The sequence below is a fragment of the Ovis aries genome, chromosome 5 (genome assembly GCF_016772045.2).
Source record: "Ovis aries strain OAR_USU_Benz2616 breed Rambouillet chromosome 5, ARS-UI_Ramb_v3.0, whole genome shotgun sequence".
NCBI classification, from domain to species: Eukaryota; Metazoa; Chordata; class Mammalia; order Artiodactyla; family Bovidae; genus Ovis; species Ovis aries.
The window spans coordinates 7,982,363-7,997,222 of NC_056058.1; the positions used below are offsets into that span (position 1 = coordinate 7,982,363).

Consider the following 14,860-nt stretch of genomic DNA (forward strand, 5'->3'; position numbering starts at 1 on the left):
ATTCAACCATCGCATCCTCTGCTGCCAACTTTTTCTCCTGCCCTCAATCTTTCCCAGCACCAGAGTCTTTTCCAGTGAGTTGGTTCTTCTCATCAGGTGGCCAAAGTATTGGAGCTTCCACTTCAGTACCAGTCCTTCCAATGAATATTCAGGATTGATTTCCTTTAGGGTAAACTGGTTTGATCTCCTTGCAGTCCAAGGGGCTCTCAAGAGTCTTCTTCAACACCACCATTCAAAAGCCATCAGTTCTTTGGTGCTCAGCCTTCTTTATGATCCAACTCTCACATCCTTACTTGACTACCGGAAAAATCACATCTTTGACTATACGGACCTTTGTTGGCAAAGTGATGCCTCTGCCTTTTTTTTTTTTTTTAAATGAAAGCATACTAGGATCCTATGAATGGAAACTTTCAAAGGGGAAAAAACTCATTAAAAATCAATATAAGCAAAATTGAATTAAATCTGTCAAATACTAAACAAACAGATAAATAAATGTTTTTAATAAAATTGAATTTACCACCAAGTTACTGTGATACAAATTTGGTCACTGTCTAATTATTGTGATGCCAAGTAATCATGTGTGAATAGGCATGTGTGATTGGAAAGTCAGAGAAGAGTTCTCAGCGTCCAGAGGACAGTAAAGAAGCCCATCTGATCTGAACTGTTTTCCTTTTTGTAGCCTCAAGAATGGATCACTTTGCCAAAAGCCTTCCCTGTTAGTCAAGCAATCTGTGTTTTTTAAAAAACCTATAATCTAACTTATACAGAATTTGGTACCAGGAGAAAAGTATTTCCTGAAGAGAACCCCAGATTTATGAGACTGCCTCGGCATGTGTGCATACGTGCTTGTTCAGTTGCTCAGTCATATCTGACTCTTGTGACTCCACGGCCTGTAGCCCAACAGGCTCTTCTGTACATGGGATTATCTTGGCAAGAATACTGGAACGGGTTGCCATTTCCTCCTCCAAAGGATCTTCCCGATTCAGGGATCAAACCTGTGTCTCCTGCATCGGCAGGTGGATTCTTTACCACTGGGCCACCTGGGAAGCCCTGGCTTGGTATAGTGACTCTTAATGGTATAATGATTCTTAATCAGTGGCAATTCTACAAATTTGCCCCTCCACCTGGGACATTTGACATAGCCTATGAATGTTTTAGATTGTCTTCAGTTGGAGGGAGATGTTACTGGCATTCAGTGGGTCAAGGATGCTGCTAAATATTCCACAATATACAGGACACACCCCAGTACAAGGTAGTATTTGACCCCAAATGTCAGCAGTACCATGACTGAGAAACCCTGGCTTAGCAGTACATGACAAGGGTGCATGTTCACATGCTGGAAAGCTAGTCATTCATGTGCTCCTGTGATAAAAACATTTGGTAAGACTGTTCATTACAACGTGTACAGAGCCTGGGGCTCTAGAGGAAATGTTTTTTTAAAAATTTAAAATGCTGGAGTGTGTGGACTCCTTGCTGCTGTCAGCGTGTGTTTGTCCTCAGTTGTGTCTGACTCTTTGAGACCTCATGGACTGTAGCCTGTCAAAAGTTCCTCTGTCCATGGGGATTCTCCAGGCATGAACACTGCAGCGGTTGCTGCTTCCCTATCCAGGGCAGCTTCCCTACCCAGGGATTCAACCCACGTCTCCTGCATTGGCAGGCAGGTTCTTTACCACTGAACCACCAGTGTTTATTATATATTTATTTTTATGTATTTATATGTTTCTTCTGCCTTTAAAAGAAATGAAAAAGAAAGCATTTTTGTGGGTACCTCCTTTAGTGTCTGCTGTGGCCAGTGCAGAAGCTGGCCCTGGGAAGTTGGCAGCAGGGACGGAATGCATTTCAAACACTGGTGTGCATCAGACTTACTAGAAATGCAAATTCGTAGGCCTCACCTCCTGAGATTCAGATTCTCTAGGTCTGGAGTGTGGCCCAGGAATTTGCATCTTTGGCAGGCACTGTAGGTATTCTTATGCAAATGATACCTGAACAGTTCTTGGGAAGCAGTGCAGAATCTCCTTGTGGGGACATCCCCATGCATTTAAAAGTCCAGACAACCCCTCACTTGTTAGGTGGCATTTAAAGTCTTTTTGTGCATGCTCAGTCACTAAGTCATGTCCAACTCTTTTGTGACCCCATGGACTGTAGCCCACTAGGCTCCTCTGTCCAGGGTATTTTCCAGGTGAGAATACTGGAGCGTGTCGCTATTTCCTCCTTCAGGGGATCTTCCCAACCCAGGGATTGAACCTGAGTCTCTTGTGTCTCCTACATTGGCAGGTGGGTTCTTTTACCTTTGAGTCACCATTGCTTTATTTCTTCAACTCTGACATGGGGTTGATGACACTTACTTTTAGTATCATTGAGAGGCCTCGATTTAGGAGCACCAGCTGAAATATGAGCTCTAAAGCAACCTAGAGAATTGTGCAAAAAATGCTTTTGGGGAACACTGGATGAGCTGAGGTGACAAACTGGGGCTGTGTTGGTTAGGATAAGGGTTGCAGGTCGCAACCCAGAGGATAAGGCATCTTATACAAGGGGAATATTCGCATCCCCATGTGATGCGTCTGGGAGAAGAAGGATGGACAAAGACGCAGACAAAGGGGACAGTCCCCAGGCTCAGGAAGAACCCCTGAGAGGCTCAGAAGTCAGAAGAGTGGTGATGGCTCTATGCCCCAAGAGATTGAGGGGAGTGTGTCAATGGACTCCCTTTCTCTTTGACTTTGATCATTGGGGAAGGAGAGGAGATAGAGACATTAATTTCCCAAGTATCTGCATGGCGAAGGGCTTCCCAGGCTTTGTGGTAAAGAATCCACCTGCCAATGCAAGAGATGCGGGTTTCATCCCTAGGCCGGGAAGATCCCCTGGAGAAGGGAATGACAACTCACTCCAGTATCCTTGCCTGGGCAATCCCATGGATAGAAGAGCCTGGTGGGCTACAGTCCATGCAGTTGCAAGAGAGTCAAACATGACTTAGCAACTAAACAACACTTAATTATATATTGCTCAATAAAATTATATCAGATATTAATGTGAGTTATTACTATTGAACTCAAGGCCAACAGTGCCATAACTGTGCCATAACTGTACACAAGGGAGCTTGTGTAACACATGCGTTTTCTCTGTAAGGCACGTGCCAGCTTTCTTGCACTTAGGGTCACCATACAGCATTTTGGTATGACAGGGGCAATTTGAAATAGTGAAACTGGCAACAAAAAGCACGCACGCACACACACACACACACACACACACACACACGCCACAAATTAGACTCAAAAGGGATGCTTTTTTAAGGATGAGACCTAAAACAGAAAGGCAGAGTGTTGCCTTGTTGGACCTTCTGGGAATGTGTGGTCCAGACAAAAAAAATTTTTTCCTGCTCTTTACATACCTGCAAATAACCCAGAAAGCATCACAGTATACTGGGGGTTAGGAGTAAATTTTAGTGAGTTGGGTTAATTCACAAATACAGAATCTTTGAATAATGGGTATCAACTGTCATTTCTTTGTTAAAATTCCTTCAAATCATGTGTGCTGCTTCCTGTTGGCATCTGAATGGGTATATGGGTATATGGAGGGGGTGCCTGAAGAACAATCCTGGGGAAACTGGAGCCCCAGGGAACCCCAGGAGGCCCCTGACTGTGAGATAAGAGAGCTGACTGTGATGCCCACGGACTCTTGAGTAGTTACTGCTGGTTTGAACCCCCTGCCCATGCTCCTCAGCTGAGCACACAATTTCTTGAGTATTTCCTTGTCAAGTGAGCATAATTTGCTCCACCTCCACTTGGTTGTTACGGTGAGCCCATGGATGTCTGTAGCCTGGAGCAAGAGAGAGAGAGCATGGACTCAGATCCCCGTTTAAATCCTGCTTTGTCCTTTGCTGGCTCTATGACCCTGGGCAAATAATTTCACCTTCCTGAACTTTGTTTCCTTCTCTGTAAAATGTTGGCTGGACTCAGTTGTGTGCAAGGGGCTATGCCAAAAAGATTGTATTTGTGATGGTCATTCATAGCCTACGCAGGGTCAGCTTCATGAGAGAGGGATCATGTATGCCTTGGTCCTCGCTGTACATCTCTGGCATGAAGCAGTGGCTTGGGAAGTATTCGTGGCTTGAATGAACACCCCTTATTCTGTGTCTACCACACCCTGAAATCTTCCTATAAGAGCAGATGATTATCACAGCTTAGTGTGAGAAGTTCTGTGATGGGAGGATGTCCAAAAGAACACAGAAGAGAAACTGAGCTATGCCTGAATGAGTGGGGTGCAATCAGGTGGGCTTCCTGTAGGAGGCCACACTAGAGCTGCAGTATACCTATGGCTGATTCATGTTGAGGTTTGACAGAAAACAGCAACATTCTGTAAAGCAATTATCCTTCAATAAAAAATAAGTTAATAATAATAATAATAATAATAAGGATGACACAGGCTGCACTCCATCAACTTGTAAGTTCCTTGAGAGCAGAGACCATGTAAGCCTTGCTCACTGCTGCACTCTCAGCACCTGGCTCAGAATGCGGCACTTTCCAACTCCCCCCGCACCTCCTCCCCCTATATTCTTTTTTTTTAAATTTATTTTTAATTGGAGGGATAATCGCTTCACAATGTTGTGTTGTTTTCTGCTGTACAACGTGAACCAGCTGTAAGTATACAATATATCCCCTGCTTCCTGAGCATCCTTTCCACGCACCCCCCCATCCCACTTCTCTAGGTTATCACAGAGCACTGAGCTCCCTTTGTTACACAGCAGCTTCCCACCAGCTATCTGTTCTTGCACATGTTAGTGTGCATATTTCAATGCTACTCTCTCAGTTCATCCCACCCTCTCCTTCCCCTACTGTGGCCACAAGTCTAGAACCTGGCACTTTATAAGGGCTTAATAAGTGAATGAAGGAGGCTGTGAAATTTGAAGAAGCAATATCCACACCCCCGCCCCGCCCCCTGCCGCCCTGGTAAATGGAAATAAGGGCAATGGGAAGCAGGGAGGGCTCAATTGCACCTCCCTATGGGCTTTCCTTGTGGCTCAGCTGGTAAAGAATACACCTGCAATGCGGGAGACCTGGGTTTGATCCCTGAGTTGGGAAGATTCCCCTGGAGAAGGGAACGGCTGCCTACTCCAGTATTCCGGCCTGGAATATTCCATGGACTATACAGTCCATGGGGTCACAAAGAGCTGGACACGACTGAGTGACTTTCACTTTATGGAGTTGCTTGGGGTCTGGGAAAATAAACGGCTCCCCTAGAGAGAGCTCCAGGGGAGGAAGTTATATCCCTGTATGTGTGTTTTGTCAATAAAGGGAGAATCCCAGCTCTGCTTAGAGAGCAAGCTGTAGAGTCAGGTATTAAAATTCCAGTTCTTCTAATGACTAGCTGTGTGACCTCTGCATTTGCTTAACCTCATTGTGCTTCACTTTCATCAAGTGTAGAATGGGAATAATAATTCATCTGCAGTTAAGGATGTTTTATATACAGTCACCATTCTCCCATCCCCTTACAACAAGCCTCCGAAGTTAATGCTACAGTTCTCCATTTTACAGGCTGGAGACACTGAGGCCAGAGACAAGTAGTGACTTGGCTAAGGCCACATAATCTGAAATTGGGGAGCCGGGATTTGAATTCCCAAAATACAGTGGCCAAATCCATCCTATCATTAATAACTTACAGGATGCATAGCCTATAACGTGTTGTAGATTAAGTGATCAGCTGGCTCAGATGGTAAGGACTGTGTGCAAAGCAGGAGACCCATGTTCCATCCGTGGGCCGGGAAGACCCCCAACACACTCCAGTACTCTTGCCTGGGAGATCCGACGGACAGAGGAACATGGCTGGCTACAGTCCATAGGATCGCGAGACTTGGACTCGACTTAGCGACTAAACAACCATCACCACCACAAGCCTAATAAGTGGTAATTATGCGTTCTCATTTTTAATTATAATTCTGCTAGAGGGCGCTCTGAGGGCGAAGGGGGTCAGGAGAGAGGCAGGGCCACTGGGCTGAGGCCTGCTGGGGCAGGGGTGCGCCTGTCACTTGGCGGCAGCGGAGGTGGACTCCACGCGCGGCGGCGTGCGTGGGTCCCAGTCATTAACCAGGCGCTGCGCTTGCTCGTAGCACACGTGCGGGTGCCGCTGGCGGAGGCGCAGGCGCACCACGCTGTAGTCCACGTCGTGCCCAATCTTCTTGCAGTTGAAGCTCCAGGTGAGGTTCTTGCGCATGGCGAGCAGCTCATCCAGGTTCTTTTCCACGTGCGAGATGTGGCGCTGCAGCTTGTCAGTGCCCTGGACACAAGGAGGGGCGGTGTTGGGAGACAGGTGAGCCAGAGCGTGATGCTATCTAGGATAGGCGGGCACACCTGGGCCAGGTATGCGTGTAAAAGACGACAGCTGAAGAGGGGATGGGCCTCAGGTTGGAGGGGCGCACATCTGAGTCAGGTGAGTGTGTGAAGCACACTTAGGAGGGGAGAGCCTACAGTGGGGTTGGGGGTTACACACTTGGGCCTGAATGTACCTGGACAAGAACCTGTGACAGGGCATGTATGAAGAAGGGGATGCTCATGAAGGTGAGGGGAGGGGCAGACCTTGGATAGAAGTAGGGCAGAGATTGGGGGAACTTATTTGAGATGGGTGTGAGTATTGAGCTTCTCAGGGTGTCTCAGTGGTAAAGAATCCACCGGCCAATGCAAGAGATGCAGGATACCCGGGTTCCATCCCTGGGTTGGGAAGATCCCCTGGAGGAGGAAATGGCAACCCACTCCAGTATTCTTGGCAGGAAAATTCCATGAACAGAGGAGCCTGGTGGGCTGCACCCATGGGGTAGCAGAGTTGGACTCTGCTGAGCACGCTGCACATGCGGGTATTGAAGGCATCCTGCTGGGGGCGGGGGGAGCTGAAGGACTCACAGACCTGGGTCAGGTGTCTCACCTGGGCTGTGTGCTTGAGGAAGGAGTCTTACCAGGGCAGGGCCTGGTGGGAGGGACTGAGAGGCGCTTACCTGGGCAAGGCGTGTGGCCTCCGGAAGTTGGGTGCCCACATGTCTCTGATACATGCGAACCAGAGGTCTGTCCAGTTTCTCTCGAGTCTCCAGGTAACTTTTGGACAGAGGACCCTGGCGGAGTGAGGTGTGCAGAGCCATGAGGTTTGACTTCCCGGACGTCCCTGGCCGCATCCCCTGCAGACCCTTTCCCCCAAACCTACCTTGATGAGGCCGCGGGTGATGTACATCTCCTGGTTGAATTTTGTGCAGCGGTGGATCGTTCCCCTCATGAGTCCTAAGGTCATGTTCAGTCTATCCTAGGTGGGTGAGAGCACAGCGCGGAATCACACCGGCTTCTTGTCCCCTCTCTGCCTAAGTCCCTCCGCCGCGCCCCACCCTCCCCCACCCACCCCGCATACTATAGCATTCTAGACTCCAGCCGCCAACTAGGAGTGGCGCGAGCTGGCGCACCTTCAGCTCCAAGGTCTCGCGCATTTTCTGCGCTAGCGAGGCGCACACGCGGTCGCTTATCTGCTGTTGTTGCACTCGGATGTCCTCCTCGTTCTTTGCCATATCTAGCAAAGTGTCCTTGGACTCCATTAACAGTCGCTTGGCTTCGTACAGCGCCGTGGCGCACTCTGCAGGAGTCGGGGGGAGGGGGGCGGGGAAGTTGTGTGTATGCGTGTTAGGCACTCGGTCATGGCCGACTGTTTGCGACCGCATGGAGTGTAGCCAGCCAAGCTCCTCTGGCCGTGAAGTGGGGGAGCAGTTGGGCATCAAGGGCACCCACTGTACTGGACTCATTTCTGCGTGGTTTTACCTGGGGTATAGGTGCCCACAGGGTCTGGAGGCGGGGTTTTCAGGCCCTGAGTGCGCGGAGTGGGGACTCGGGAGATGTTCACCCAAGAGTGGCGGCCGGCCTGCTCCAGAACCTTGTCCAGTGGCTGGTTCATTAGCTCCACAGCTTGGAGCCTCTCCTTACAGCAGAAGACCAGAGCGTCACGACAGGAGGCCAGAGTCTGGGAGCGAAGAAGGAGAAGCAGAGAAGGTCAATTATAAGCTGGGAGATAGGGGGAAGTGACTGAAAATGCGACTTCCTGGGTGGCTCAGTGGTAAAGAATCCACTTGCCAATGCAGGAAATGCTTATTTGATCCCTGGGTTGGAAAGATCCCCTGGAGAAGGAAATGACAACCCACTCTTGCCTGGAAAATCCATGGACAGAGGAGCCTGATGGGTTTAGTCCATGGAGTTGAAAAAGAGTTGAATGTGACTTAATGATTGAACAACAACAAACAAAAGTTCTCTAGCCAGGGATTGAACCTGCATCTCCTGCTTAACCACTGGACCACCAGGGAAGTCTCAATCTTTTTTTAATTTTTTTTGAATAAAACTATATTAGAACATGGCCATGCTCATACATGTGCATATTGTTTCTGGCTATTTATCACTTCATGGGAAATAGATGGGGAAACAGTGGAAACAGTGTCAGACTTTATTTTTTTGGGCTCCAGAATCACTGCAGATGGTGACTGCAGCCATGAAATTAAAAGACGCTTACTCCTTGGAAGAAAAGTTATGACCAACCTAGATAGCATATTGAAAAGCAGAGACATTACTTTGCCGACTAAGGTCCGTCTAGTCAAGGCTATGGTTTTTCCTGTGGTCATGTATGGATGTGAGAGTCGGACTGTGAAGAAGGCTGAGCACTGAAGAATTGATGCTTTTGAACTGTGGTGTTGGAGAAGACTCTTGAGAGTCCCTTGGACTGCAAGGAGATCCAACCAGTCCATTTTAAAGGAGATCAGCCGTGGGATTTCTTTGGAGAGAATGATGCTGAAGCTGACACTCCAGTACTTTGGCCACCTCATGCGAAGAGTTGACTCATTGGAAAAGACTCTGATGCTGGGAGAGATTGGGGGCAGGAGGAGAAGGGGACGACAGAGGATGAGATGGCTGGATGGCATCACTGACTCAATGGACGTGAGTCTGAGTGAACTCCGGGAGTTGGTGATGGACAGGGAGGCCTGGCATGCTGCGATTCATGGGGTCACAAAGAGTCGGACACTACTGAGTGACTGAACTGAACTGAACTGAAGTAGATCTGTGTCCATTAAAGGATCAGTTCAGTTCAGTTCAGTCGCTCAGTTTCTTCTCCTGCCCCCATTGCCTCCCCAGCATCAAAGTCTTGCAATAAGTCAACTCTAGTGATCTGATGAAGAAAGAAATATTGATGATGTAGGAGAAGGGGGAGGAGGTGGGTATAGTAGGTAGATGGAATTATAGGGTTGGTAGAGGAAAAATGAGAGAAATTCTCTTCTGTGGTTTCCATGCATTGGGGTCATTCTTTGAAAATGAAGAAAGAGCAGGGAGTTGGACAGATATGAAGAAAGAGAAGGTATGAAATAACTTGCGCAGTGGGACAGCAAATCTTCCAGAGACACCTGTGAGATTTCTGGGAACCCTCTTACTGTCAATTTGAGATTTAAGTTCATGATTTTAAGTTGAAAGGGCTTCTCTGGTGGCTCAGTGGTGAAGAGCCCACCTGCAGTACAAGAGATGTGGTTCAATCCCTTAGGAAGATCCCCTGGAGAAGAAAATGACAACCCACTCCAGTATTCTTGCATGGGAAGTCCTATGGACAGAGGAGCCTGGCGGGCTACAGTCCATGGGGTTGTCATAAAAAGAGTCGGACCCAATTTAGTGACTAAACGACAACACAACAACACTTTCTTGCGTTTCCATCTGTCTGTCTTTTCCCACCTCCCTATTTCATTTTCTCTCTTGCAAGTCCCTTCCCTACCAGGGCCACCTTCAGGATCTTCTTCCTTGTCTATTTCAGACGTACTTGAAGGATTTTTCAGGATCACCAGATTTAAAGGAATATGGCAGCAGCCTGGAGGTACAATATTGTTGTTTTTCAGTCCCCCAGTCATGTCTGACTCTTTGCGACCCCATAGACTGTAGCACACCAGGCCTCTCTGTCCCTCACCATCTCCTGAAGTTTGCCCAAGTTCATGTTCTTTGGAGCCTGGCAGGCTACAGTCCATGGGGTCACTGAGTGGGATGCGAGGAGTGACTAAGTACACACAGCACGTGTCCATTGCATCGGAGGTGTAATAGGTTAAATGCAACTAAGGTTCAGCACCACGGACAGTGGCGCACCAGCTCCTAACTCCACCCACTTCCTCCCAACTCCACCCATCTAACCCTGGCTGGTCCCTTATTTGAATGACCCTTTAATGTGAATTCCTCGAGGGCAAGGCCTGTTCACAACTGCCAAACGCAGTGCCTGGGACACCAGGGTATTGGATTAATATTTGTCAAATGGATAAATCACAAGTGCATACAGGCTCTTTGAAACCCACTTTCATGTCTCCATTAGTGATGTCATAAAGAAATCCTTGTTGCAAGAGTGAAGGATGCAGTGAGAGACCATCTCTGAATGGAGCTGATAAAGATGAGCACATAGTACAGAGTAAAGAGCTCAAGACACCTGAGTTGAAACATGAAGTTCTCACACTTCTGGGTCCATATATAAAGGAAATCAGGACCTTGAAGGGAAATAACTCTCATGTACATTTGAGCATCATTCATCAGCTGAGACATAGAAGCAATCTAAATGTCTGCTGACAGATGAATGGATAAAGAAAAGGTATATTATATATATATATATATATAATATAGTAATTATCAGTAGTAGCAATAGTGAAAGTAGCTTAGTCATGTCTGACTCTTTGTGACCCCTTCAGTCCATGGAATTCTCTAGGTCAGAATACTGCAGTGGGTAGCTTTTCCCTTCTCCAGAGGATCTTCCCGACCCAGGAATTGAACTGGGGTCTCCTAAATTGCAGGCAGATTCTTTACCAACTGAACTATCAGGGAAGCCAATTAGTAGTAGTGGTATTTTTATATTAATACAATTACTATACTAATAATTGTACTATATAGTGGGACTTGCCTGCTGGTCCAGGATTAAGAATTCATCTGCCAATGTAGAGGTTCCATTCCCGATCTGGGAAGATCCCACCTGAAGTGGGGCTGAGCCCTTGTGCTGCAATTCCTGAACCTTTGAGCCACAATGGCTGAAGCCTGTGAACCTGGAGCCTGTGCTCTGCAGCAAGAGAAGCCACAGCAATGAGAGAAGCCCATGCACTGCAACTAGAGAGTAGCCCCACTCACTGCAACTTGAGAAAGCCCTTGTGCAGCAACAAGACCCAGCACAGGCAAAAATAAATAATCTTTTAAAAGAAATAAAATACATACAAAATTTAAAATAGTAAATTGTACCTTTCTAAATCTGGAGGGGAAAAGATACACCTGAACTGAAATCACAGCCTCATCACTGGCTTGCTCCATACCTTGGGTGAGGTCACATCTTTCTGAGTCTCAAATTCCCCATCTCTAATCAGAATCATCGTTTCTATTTCACAGGAGGGTTTTAAGGACTTAACAACAGGACAGGGCATGGCACAGAGGGGCGTGCTTAGTCACTCAGTCATGTCCGACTCTTTGCAACTGCATGGACTATAGCCCACCAGGCTTCTCTGTCTGTGGGATTCTCCAGACAAGAATACTGGAGTGGGTTGCCATTCCCTTCTCCAGGGGATCTTCCCAACCCAGGGATGGAACCTGTTTCTCCTGCATCACAGGTGGATTCTTTACCATCTGAGCCACCAGGGCACAGAGGCGAGGGGTGTTCATTGTTATTTTGAGGCCCAATTTCATCTCTCAGAGCTTCAGTCTTTCCATTTCCTAAAGTGGAAATACAGTGAATGTCAGGTCAGGGTGGGGTGGGTGTGTGGCTTGAAGGATTTGCTATTGCTACAATCGCCAAGGTTGAAGCTGTTTGCCCAGTAGGCAGCCAAGGGTCCCCTCCAATCCCCTTAACCTGGCCCTAGGTGTCCCAAACCTTGAGCAGGGCCTCTGATTTTTCCATATCTATCTCCATCTTCCTTTTCATGCTCCTTAGCTCCTCTTTTTCCCAGGTAAGCATACTGTCAGCTTTGTCAGAGATCTGGAAAACAAGGAGAGAATTTTTCACACCTGTGGAAGAGGGCTGGTGGGGAAAGCTCTTTTTCTAGAATAGTACAGAGTTTGCCAACCTCATAAACCCTGGGTTTGGGGAATGGGGTTGGGGGCACTCTCACACTTTGGGGATCTCACTCTCTGAGAAGCATTTACCCTTTTAGGAAGCTCTCACCAGGGCTTCTCTGTGGCTCAGATGGTAAAGAATCCACCTATGATGCAGGAGACCCAAGTTAGATCCCTGGGTAGGGAAGATCTCCTGGAGAAGGGAATGGCAACCCACTCCAGTATTCTTGCCTAGAGAATTCCATGGACAGAGGAGCCTGGTGAGCTACAGTCCAGAGTCCTAAAGAGTTGGACACGACTGGGTGACTAACTCTTTCACTTGGGGAGGTCTTACCCTCTAGAGAAAAGGGCCGGGGGCTTCTTCCTTTTACAGATGGGAGCCCAGTGAGCTGGGATGGAGATGACTTAACTTGGGGGAAGGTTATCATTGCTCTTTGGGCCTGAGGGGCTCCCCCTTCCTTGGTGATGCTCTTATCCTCTCTCCCAAGCTACAAGTGGAGGAGTCTCATAGCGATGATGGGGTTTGCCCTTTTGAAAGCTTATTGTCTGGATTTGGGGGCTGGGACTTGGAAACCCACCCTATGGGTTCGGGGGGGGGGTCTCATCTCTGCCCAGGGAGGCTGGAATATTGTCCCCTTTGGGGATGGCTGTCGAGGATTTTACTTTAGCGGGAGGATTTTACCAGGGCTGGGACTAGGGGGTCTCGCTCTTTCCCCTTGGCTAAGGGTTTAGCTCTCGGGTGCAGTCTAAGGAGTCTGAGGGTCTCAGTCTTTAGGAAGAACCTGTCCCTCTCCTAATTCTAACCCTAACCCCTGTGAGGCCTGGGATGGGGTTCTCATTCCCCGAGACTGGGGGGGTGTTTTGGTGCATGAATATTCAGTTATGTCAGACTCCTCGAGATGCTATGAACGGCAGCCCACCAGGCTCCTCTGTCCATGGGATTTTTCAGGCAAGAGTATTGAAGTGGGTTGCCATTTCCTCCCCCGGGGATCTTCCTGACTGAGGGATGGAACCCGTGTCTCTCCTGCATTGGCAGGTGGATTCTTTACCACTGAGCCACCTGGGAAGCCTGGGGGAGGGGGGAGTTGGTTGGGGTTTAAAAAAATATTATGAGGATAATTTTATCTCTTGGGACTAGAACATCATCCACCGCTCAGCCGGGGGCTTCTTGTGTGTTTTCAGTGGGGTTGGGGGGTTGAGGAGGGTCTCATGCATGGGGGAGAGTTTCCCCCTCTTGTCTAGGCTGGGAGTGCTATATTTTACTCTTTGGTAAATCTAGCTTCTTGTCTGACTAAAGGGTCCCACCTTCTCTCCCTAGCAGGGAGACTGAGAGATATGTATCTCCCTCTGGGGGCAAAGTTTCCCTGGTGGTTCAGATGGTAAACAATCTGCCTGCCATGCAGGAGACCTCGGTTTGATCCTGGGGTGGGGAAGACCTCTGGAAGAGGGCATGGCTACCCATTCCAGAGGTCTTGCCTGGAGAATCCCATGGACAGACGAGCCTGGCGGGCTACAGTCCATGGACTGGAGAAAGAGTTGGACACGACAGGATTAACACTTCTGGGGCAAGGGGGTGTTTGGGAGGATCTCTGTCTCTGGGGCTGAGAACCAAGGCACCTCATCTTGGGGGTGGGGTTGGGCCTGCGATAGGGGAGTGTTTCCTCTCTAGGGTGGATTTTGCCCAGTCTGCTCATCTGGGAACAGAGGCCTGAGTCTTTGCGGCTGGACTGGGGCGGGGGTGGTCCCACCGTCTCAGATTTGGGTCGGTAGCCCCGCAGCTTGATGCTCTGCTGGTTAATCAGCAGTGCTTTGCGCACTTCGCTGAGTCTGTGGTCCGTAGCCTCGCGCTGGCGCTGCAGCAGCCGCAGCTGCCCATTGATCTGGTGCTGCGCGCGGCCAAGGCGGGCGGCGGTGAGGCGCGCCCCGCGAGCGTGAGCTTGCACCACCTCGGCGGTCTGCAGGGCCCGCGCGTCACGGTGCATGGGCAGCGGCAGGCGGGCGTGCCAGGCAGGTGGCTTCATCTTGCTCTTCCACAGCGTAACGCCCTCGCCTGGCGGTGGCTTCTCCGTGGTGCTGCCCCCTTTGAGCATCTCCACGCGGAAGCGCCAGGGCAGAATGTAGGCGGCCCGGCAGAGGTGGTGCGCCACGTGTGGGTCCCGCACACTGTCGTTGGGTTGCCACATGGTCACCGCCTCTTGCCCGCAGCGGTCGGTCAGCTGGTGTGCCTCCTCTGCCAAGGCCCTGGTCGCCTCGCGCCATGCTGGATTACCAACGCGCGTATCCTGGCTGTGCTCCACCGGGGGTATCAACACGGGCATGCTCCCTGTTTGGTGTCCTGGCCTGGCCTGAGATCCTTGCCTGGAGGGGCAGGGACCCCCCTCAACGACATGCAACTCCTTCCTGGCCTGAGAAGTTTGTGAAACAGAGCACTCTTGACTATGACGACCGTGCCAACGGCATAGGCGGAGTTCCAAAAGTGGGGGAGGGGAAAGGCTACAGTGACGGAGGGGATGGAGTCTTTGGTTTGGAGCTAGGCAGAGGCAGCTTGGAATCCTGGCTCCTTGAGAAAGGTTCTACCTTACCGAGCCCACCTCTCCCTGTTGCTCTTTACCCTTTTACCTTCTTATCCAGGAACATGGATGAGGCTTCTTCCAGCTCCGTTGTTCAGTCGCCAAGTTGTGTCCGACTCTTTGTGACCCCACGAACTGCAGCACGCCAGGCTTCTCTGTCTATCACTGTCTCTCTGAGTTTGCTCAAACTCATGTCCATTGAGTCAGTGATGCCATCTAAACATCTTCTTCAGCTCT

At 49.3% G+C, this 14,860-nt stretch overlaps 1 protein-coding gene across 1 annotated transcript; it reads right to left on the reverse strand.

Annotated features, from left to right (window-relative positions):
- Positions 1 to 5,891: 5,891 nt before the first annotated feature.
- TEKTL1 (tektin like 1) lies at positions 5,892 to 14,608 on the reverse strand. The gene is made up of 7 exons (XM_012177770.5): positions 13,802 to 14,608; positions 11,872 to 11,976; positions 7,782 to 7,980; positions 7,433 to 7,599; positions 7,183 to 7,278; positions 6,980 to 7,093; positions 5,892 to 6,267 (listed from the first exon to the last, which is right to left on the reverse strand). The coding sequence occupies exons 1-7, from the start codon at positions 14,369 to 14,371 to the stop codon at positions 6,016 to 6,018; spliced, it is 1,503 nt and encodes a 500-aa protein (XP_012033160.4). The 5' UTR covers positions 14,372 to 14,608; the 3' UTR covers positions 5,892 to 6,015.
- Between the last annotated feature and the right edge of the window lie 252 nt (positions 14,609 to 14,860).